At 29.6% G+C, this 9,156-nt stretch overlaps 1 protein-coding gene across 3 annotated transcripts in view; it reads left to right on the plus strand.

Moving 5' to 3' along the window:
• Positions 1–6,831, plus strand: part of LOC108751995 (pleckstrin homology-like domain family B member 1) — a 28,579-nt gene extending 21,748 nt beyond the window's left edge. For all 3 annotated transcript variants that reach the window (XM_018492526.1, XM_018492529.1, XM_018492527.1), the window contains exons 10-13: positions 1,510–1,639; positions 4,818–5,009; positions 6,007–6,264; positions 6,333–6,831. In XM_018492526.1, the coding sequence (XP_018348028.1) occupies positions 1,510–1,639; positions 4,818–5,009; positions 6,007–6,264; positions 6,333–6,521 (769 nt within the window). In that variant the 3' untranslated portion in view covers positions 6,522–6,831. The remainder of the gene's footprint in view (positions 1–1,509; positions 1,640–4,817; positions 5,010–6,006; positions 6,265–6,332) is intronic.
• Positions 6,832–9,156: the final 2,325 nt, after the last annotated feature.

Consider the following 9,156-nt stretch of genomic DNA (forward strand, 5'->3'; position numbering starts at 1 on the left):
CTCAATTTCAATTAAGTTTCTTCAAAGTATTTATATGTAGAGAATAAAATAGATAAGAGTAAATCATTTTACATAAAAAAGCTATAAATAAGTTAAATTAAAGAAATTAAAATAAAATAAAATAACATGTCACAATAATTATTATTATAATACAAATGCGTAAGCTGCACATAAAATTAAGATAAGTCTATAAGTCTAACAAAATGATAAGTTGCAAAAAATAGACCAATGCTAACCTTTTGACTCTTAAGACGTCATAATATGCTTCCACGTGTGACGTAAATGCATAATACATAGACGTAGTTACATTCAAAGGTGATATAATTAATTTCTGTGTGCATGTGTGTTACGACTTATGTATAAATAATTTGCATATAGAATCATAAAAACTTATTGTTAGATGAGTTATTATAAAATGCCAAGATTTGGTTAAGCTTTTTTATTTACAATTTTATATTATTAATTTTTATATATCGGAGTTTTGCATAATTATATATATATATTCCGTATTCAATAATTCAGTGATTCGACTATTGATTATATTTTCATTACAAAAGTTTTGGTTAGAAATTACAAATATTTGTCAAATATATTTCTGTCAAATATATTTCTTATGCCATTTTATTAAATTCTTGCGTAACCAAACTATATGTATTTGATCATCATAACTTTTCATTTAATCTGCGCGCGTGTGTGTGCGTGCGTGCGTGTGTGCGTGCGCGCATAGCATACAATGCACGCATCGCATGAAGTCTCGTTCATTTTAGAGGCATTACTAAATGAAAGAGGGAAAATAAAATTACAAAAATAGGCTTCAATAGAATTAGAGGTCAGTTATTGGGAACAAGGAAATATTTCTAGTCAACCAAGGCCGAGATTGGCATGGCAACGAGATTGGAATATGTTCGGATATCTTCGTTCTCACTGCATTTAACATTGTAGAAGAATTAAATGCTGTGCCGGTGGTATCGTCGAACCGGTCTACCGAGTCACTTTGTACTTGTTAGGTTTTAATAATACCTGCCTTTCGCTATAGTCGACTATAGGCCTCGTCTTCTTCTCAGTTTCGCAAAGCTCAGGAACTAGGACCGTGATTTTAGAAGTGCATTGTGTTCCTTCCACGAGAACGTCAAAACGCCGAATAAAATTTGCGACATTCAGTGTTTACGCTCCAGTTATAATAATAGCGCTCACTAAATGTGTCAGCGTGAAGTTTTATATGAAGTATAAATAAAGGGTAAATAGGATTCAACAATATCAAAGAAACTGCATTATTTTGTGCGACATGACAATAAGAGCCATTAATTGACTTATTCATATTTCTTATATTTTTACACTTATATTTAGGATATATTTTTAATATTAATTTGTAAAGATGTAAAAGATAATGAAATATAGACTCGTTTTTTATTTCATTAAAGTTTCGTTAAAAGTTTTAATATGATGAACGAATTATGAAGAATTGCAACGATACAATTGCAAATAATTATTAACAATTTATTTTTTCAGTGGTAGTGGAAGCACCGACGGCGCAGAAGGTGGAAACGGCGAAAAATTATCGCCTAGCAAACTTTCGGAACTTACTTCTCCCAGTCCAGGACCGTTGAATAATTCTTACAGTTTACTTCAAAATGACAATGTAAGTATATATAGCATAAAACACTATTTCACGTTAAATCAAATTTAATTTAAGTTTATGTCTCGATTCACTTTGGGATGTTGTGCAAATGGAATGTTGAACGTTTACATGAAATGTTTATAATTCCTTTCCAAGAACCTATTTACTCATACGTATTGATTTCCAAAAATATTTTATCGTTTAATCAAATGCTGTTGCACGGACACGTGCATACATACGTATATTACAAGATGTTAAGTCGACTAAGCGAGAGTCTATCTTTCAGTTTCTATTTTTGCTCGTGTGGATTTTATCGCACACCTGTTCAAAGAAATGTCCCTTGACAAGTCTGCTCTCCTAAAATTTTTCAGTGTTCACGCAAGCGAGATTTCTCTTGCTCCGAAACGTATCTGTGTTACAAATTTATTCATTTTGCGAAAATGTGAGCTATTGATTTTTTTTTACTAAAGAAATAATTTTATATAAGTATAATTTTTTAAGATAAGTGAAATATTTAAGTATTTTTAATGTAAAATATTTGTATTTTTAATGTGGAGTCTTCAATTAGGTATATTCTTAGAGTTTTTAATTATATAACAAGAACAATATAATATAAATATAATAATAGTATTTTTTTCTTTACTTATTTTTATCTTTATTATCTTTTTTCATCTCTCTCTCTCTCTCTCTCTCTCTCTCAATTTCTACGCTCTCATCTTACGATTGATAATATTGATTATAATAAAAGAGAATCTTTTTTATTATTTTATTTATCTCGGCATAATTCCAAAAAACTTCACTGTCGTGCCAGCAAAGAATAGCTGTGTTACGTCTCCAAACAATTTTATGAGAGAATACTTATACAGGACGGTTCACAAGTGAATCAACTGCAGGAATGCTCGAAAGGAACGTAGAGTTAATACGTGAAAAAATAACTTGAATCACACACAAACAAATTGGAAACAATGTGTGTGTAAAGAAATATTTTATAATAAATATATTATCTATATAGTATCAGTTGTGCTAAACGATAGTATAGATATAGGTATACCGCATAACGGATTATGAGATTTTCTTGTGTACCGTTTCTTGTTTTGACAGTTAAAAGAGATCATCTTGAAGTACACTTACGTGTATATTGAACAACGTATTTATTGTCACCGGAAGTTCGTGTAGCATTTTAGCCTGTCATCACGTCAAAGACGTACGTTTTCAGCGCTGACATTTCGCAAGTAAATCCATTTGCATTCTGGAGCAAGTGTTTTCGTCATTGCGCACGTGTTTTTCCCAGTGTGGTATGTGCATCTAAACCCTGATACGCGAATATACCGCGGGTTGGGCAGCATTCAGAGAGTAGTTTGTACTTCGATAAATGTGCTTTTGTAAAGTCTTGATTAAGCCTGCAGTAATAATTTATGATGACAGCATTGATGACATCAAATGCATAAGTCTCTTTTGCAACTGACCTCTTTCTTGTTAGATATATGTACATACTTATAGACGTACGATAAATTTTCCACGTTTTTCTTCATTTAATCAAATAGATATTTAAATTAGATATTTAATTTTTAGCAATGTCAAAAATAATCCAAAAAATTTTTACAAATTAAATTTTTTATGCGCGTAAATATGTTTCTTCTAAGACTTGAGTTATATTTCTTCAAAGCAAAAGTTCAAAAAACACATATTACTCTTGCATTCCTACCACTTTACTTAGTATTGAGTTAAGCCGAAGTGAAATGTTCGCGGTAAATTAGTATTTATGATGAGTCACCGCGTTTGCCAAGCTGACGGAATTTCTCATCGCTGAACCACTTGACTACTAATAGCAAAAATCATTTAAAGAAACTTTTGACATTAATGTTATATAATAATATTGGCTTATTGCTCGATTATTTAAAACGCAATAATAATTTTGATAACAAAGATTTAATTTGGTATGCAAAAGCAATACTGACTTAAGCACTGACATAATTTAATTAATTCGATCGGTTTTCATTATTTTATTCATAGGTACTATTTAATTTATCTGCTATGCATCAAAATTTGGTCTTTATTTTTTCATTTTATCAGCAAAATATCCGATATAATTTAATTGTAATCACATAGTGAATATTATATTTTGCATTACGGAAAGCAAATATCTCGTTTTAGCAATCTGTGTCATTCAACATCTATTACACGTGGCATGATATTTTATGAATGAATACTTGAAACTTACTGCGCGGGCGAATTTTAGTGCTCACGGCATTTGGGAGTAAGTGGGAGTCCGTAGTTATATATTTTACAGTGGGAATTATATCGCTGGACCACCAAGTCACCAGCGTCAGTCTTTCTCTATCATCCATTTGGACTGGTGTGAACGAAACGATATCTCGGCAGTTGCTATCATTTTTCGTTAAATTAGACAACTTTTTAAAAATAGATACATTTTTAAATTAGACATAATACGATGTCGCTTATGTGGATAAGTTATATAAAAGGCAAAACAAAAAAACGACACATCAGACGAAGACGTGAAATTTGCAAATATGTACGCGAAAAAAATGTATGCAAAAGCAATACTGATTTAAACACTGACATTAAGGCTCGTGTTCATTCATCACTATTATTTCAGATTGTGACATTAGAAGCAAAAAAAATATATAATACAATTGTACAATTCAAAGTATTAATATCTTGATAAAACAACGTTTAAATGATAAAATCTGTAAAATATACCGGAAACTCGCTAATTAATAAATGCCACATATAAATAATATATCAATAAAAATCACATATATCTGGAAATGAATGGATAACTAAAAACAAAATAACTTGTGTTCACAGTTATGAAACTTGTCAAATTAATAATATATAAAAATAAATATGATTTAATTTCTCCTTGAAACAAGAAGATAGTTTTCAATATATTTTATAAGTCTGTTCCATCGATTGCAAATGTTATTTTATTGAAAAATATTTCTATTTAAATATAATTTAAATAGAAATTTTATTGAATGTTTGTCTCGCTTTGGAATGCTTTCACAATCTGAGATAATAGTGATGAATGAACAGGAACTTCCAAAACTTAAATATGCATATTTTTCCTAATTTTTTGTTTAATTATGAAAATACACGTATCGAAGATTATTTTTTTAAATATTGCTATGAAAGTTGTTGTAAAACAGAATAATGAGAATATGTGAATTATTTTCAGATGAGAGACGACAGAAGGACATCGATGGAAGGTGAGAGGCTTAGCGACAATAGTGGCGGTGGTGGTAGTGGTGGTGGTGGCGGCGGAATTATCGACGGAAATGGAAGTCGCCCTCTTTCTCAGACATCTAGCGAGATGGATACTCTTGGACCATTGCAACCTGTCAAACATCGCGAAAAGGCAAAACTTCAGGTAATGTTCTCAAAATTGATTAATTACCTGTGTAAGGATATAATACGAGCCAACAAGATAATTGCCTCAGAAAAGAAGCTTGACTTTTCTTAAAAAATCAAGAAATCCAGAAATTTTATATTCGAGGCAAATTTAAGCTTTTTTAAGGGTATTAGAGAATCAGATTGCTCAAAATTGTTGACTCGACAGATTGTTCGAGATTTTGTATAACAAACTGAACAAATACAAAAATGAAGTTTTTAACGATATTTATATAGCATATAAAGAATAAGAAAATATTTGCTATTATAATAAATACTTAAATATAAATATATTGTGTGTGTGTGTGTGTGTGTGTGTGTGTGTGTGTATTTCGTTTCTTTTTTGAAATCGTCGTTTTGCAATATCTCAGCTCTCGGCTAATCAACGATTTTAGTTAGAAATCTTTAAGAGACTCAGAGTGAATCTCTACAAAGTAGATCAAATAAAAATTAACAAAATAGCAACTATTATTACAATTTTTATTAGTAAAAATTCAATTTTTTAGTTTTTTATATTAAAAAAATTAATATTTCTGAAATAAAATATTTTAACGGGGCTGTCCGTGATTCATTCCATAAAGATAAATCTCCTGAAGATTTCTAGCTAAAATTCACTATAATCGAACCATCGAAAGCCGAGATATTATTGCAAAACAACCTCGAAAAAGAAACAAAATATATACATATACATATATATTATATATGTATATGTATATATGTACCGTACATTTACACATAAATATTTGTCAATAAAAAATATATTTTTTATCTTTTACATATATGTTGTATAAATATTAAAACTTTTTTGTATATTTATTCAGTTCGTCATAAAAAATTATCAAAAATTTCGAGCAAAATTTGACCCTTTAAATTCGTTAATATCACGATTCTGTTTTATACCGAGAATGCTTCAATTTATTCGATGTATTATTTTAATGTTAATGAATTAAAATTTCTACGACGGATAAATTTTACAGAGACCACTCACAAGATATCTTCCGATCAAGTCCGAGTCCTTGGATCTAAGGCATCATATAGAAACTGCCGGACATCAATTACCTTTGATTTACGATGTTACGGTCGACACAACAAGTTGCAGTGGTTATTTATCAAAGATGAGTAAAAAATTTCATCATTGGAACAAGCGATGGTTCGTTTTTGATCGCAGACGGAAGACGTTATCTTACTACAGCGATAACACGTCCAAGAAAGCTCGCGGCGTAATTTACTTTCAGGTAAGTGCTGAGAACTGATCTATTAAGAATTGTAATATTAATATCAACTAATCAACATTATATTGTAGTCGATCGAAGAAGTCTATGTGGACCATATGAACACCGTCCGATCGCCACAACCATCCCTCACGTTCATCGTCAAGACATCATCTAGACTTTATCATCTTATGGCACCCAGCCCGGAAGCTATGCGTGTTTGGGTAGACGTTGTATTTACCGGTGCAGAAGGATATCACGAGTTTGATCATGGCGTTTGATTTATACTTATTTATAAAAAAAAATTTCTATGATACGGATTCAAATTTTCTAATTTTACGTAACATGAGAATATGACGATTTTTTGTTTAATAACACTAGTCGATGTGGTTTCTGTTGTTTGAATAAAAGATTATTTTCAATGTATTTTTGCGCGGAAAAATACATCGGAAATGGTATCTTCCATTCAAACAACAGAAAAAAAAAATCTTAAAACGTCGGCCTGTAATGAGAGATTATTTCATAAGGAATTATATCTAAAATCAGAACAATTTTTCACTAAAAACATGAATTAATAATGCATAAAGTAAATGGAACCTAAATTAGAAATAACACAATTATTTTTTTAATGTATTTTTGGAAATAGCTAATAATTTTAAATTATAATAGAAAATTTCTCTACATTAGGTAATATTCCTTATTGTGCAAAAAGCATTTGCATGTATCTTTATGAGTAGAGTCCGGATTATTCGCCGACCGACGTAACAATTCGAGTCGACAAGAGCGCGTTTCTTACGATTTTTCCCCATTGCCACTTATACGAAGCTGTGAGGCGCGACGCAGAAAGCGAAGGAGCGACGGCGTCACAGCGGTAGGGAATGAGATGCAGTGGGGAAAACTAGCTACGATTGACGCGATCTCAAAACTTTAATCCGGGCTCTATATGAGAAATGAGCAACGTCATAAAATAGGAACAAGTATGAGAACTAAGCTGCTAATTCTAAAAAATAAACGAGGCAGCTATAGATTACAAAAATGTGTAAGCTATTTATATAACAAAAATAAGAGATAGTTTAATTAAACATTATGAATTAGAAAGTTTAAATGTAATTACTAAGCTTTACACAATTTTATTAATGCAATGATAAATTTAAACTACTGTTTGTAGTTTCACTAATAGTTTCGGTTTCTTTTTTTGAATCCGGAATATTTTTTTTGAGAATGCCATACGCTTATCCACAATAGTAAAAGAGCTCTGTAAAAAAATCAGATATCATCATCAATCATTATATCCATTTTAATATAGAAATCTATATTCAAAATAAGACCGATATCAATACATAGAATGAGATCCTTCGATTTATCTGTACTTTGTAGAAAAGTAATGAATCTGGTAAATACAAGCTAAAATATGAAAAATTATTTCAATTCTTTCAGTATTTGAAGTGTATAATTTAAATTAATTCTTGATGTATAATAATATTTCTTTAAAATTATTGAACGATATAATTTTTATATTTTGACTAAAAATATGCATAATATTCACATAAATTATAAAAATAATGATATTAATGATACATAAAACGTATATTTTTGATAAAATACAACAAATAAATACGCTAATAAGAAATGTTAATAGAAGCTTCAAAAATTTTATTGAAAGAAAATGTTTTATATATATACTAATGATATGTTTTATATTAGTTTATATATTAAAGACATAAATCTTATAAATTTCCGATGGTTTTCTAATATCACTTCAAGCACTGAACTATTCGAGCTATTTGAAGAAATGTGGGCATTAACAGTACGTCATGCGCAAGTATTATTCATTACCATCCAGATTAATTATAAATGGATTTTTATCAACCTAAGTAAATAAGTGTTATTAGGGTTTGTGTTAAATTTTATAGATACTTCTAATCTAGTCTTCCAGCGTATAAATACAAGATTTGTGGAAAGTTCTACAATTAAATGAATTATAATAAAAAAAAACTTTACAAAAATTTGTATACGTCCGAAAACTGGAGGGAAAAAGCCAATATTTGTAAATATAACATATAATTGTGCTGTTACTTTAATCACATCAGTTTAATGCGTGACATTCATATTTTGATATCATGCCATATATATGCCAAGGATTAAATAAACTAAGACTTCTTACTATTATATTTTATAAAAGATCTATACGTCTTGAGCTGAGACTTATTTTACGTAATAAGAGTATTATAGCAAAATCGATATCATTCTTATCATATTTTAATAACGTCGCATATATTTAAATGTATATGTGTTTCATTTAATTTAAAAGATTATGTAAAAGATATCGATAATCTAATAATACAATGCTATAACTCGAAGATTTTATAGTCTGCTAAAACTTTTAGTAAAGTAAAAAATATAGATTCAAATTGATATAAAAATATTTTGTATTTTTCTTTCCATCCTATTAGATTCCTATTTGATATTTATGCATATTGATAATATACATATAATTTATAGCAAATAAATTTAATTGCTTTTTTTAACTTCTTTATCTTGAATACAAAGAATACAAAGGCCTCTATTCTGTAATTTTTAACGATATAACAGTATCAGTTATATATTGTTGTTGTGCAGTATTTTTACCATATACATATAATACCTACACAATGACAATGTAACGATACCATCACTCTCATTAAGAGTTGCAGAATAGTACAATACAAAATAAGAGCTAAGGCCCACGATCATCATGATCAAAAAAGATTGGACGGATTGTTTTCAGAAAAGATCGAATTAGTGGTAAGGATCACATAGTTCAAGTAAACTTGTCAAGTATGCTTGCGCAAGCCACTTGTGCAAGTGTACTTGATACATTTAGGCCGACCACATACGTTCAAGTAAATTTGCACAAGTGGCTTTGCGCAAGCATAC

This window comes from Trachymyrmex septentrionalis, unplaced genomic scaffold (genome assembly GCF_001594115.1).
Source record: "Trachymyrmex septentrionalis isolate Tsep2-gDNA-1 unplaced genomic scaffold, Tsep1.0 scaffold53, whole genome shotgun sequence".
Lineage (NCBI taxonomy): Eukaryota > Metazoa > Arthropoda > Insecta > Hymenoptera > Formicidae > Trachymyrmex > Trachymyrmex septentrionalis.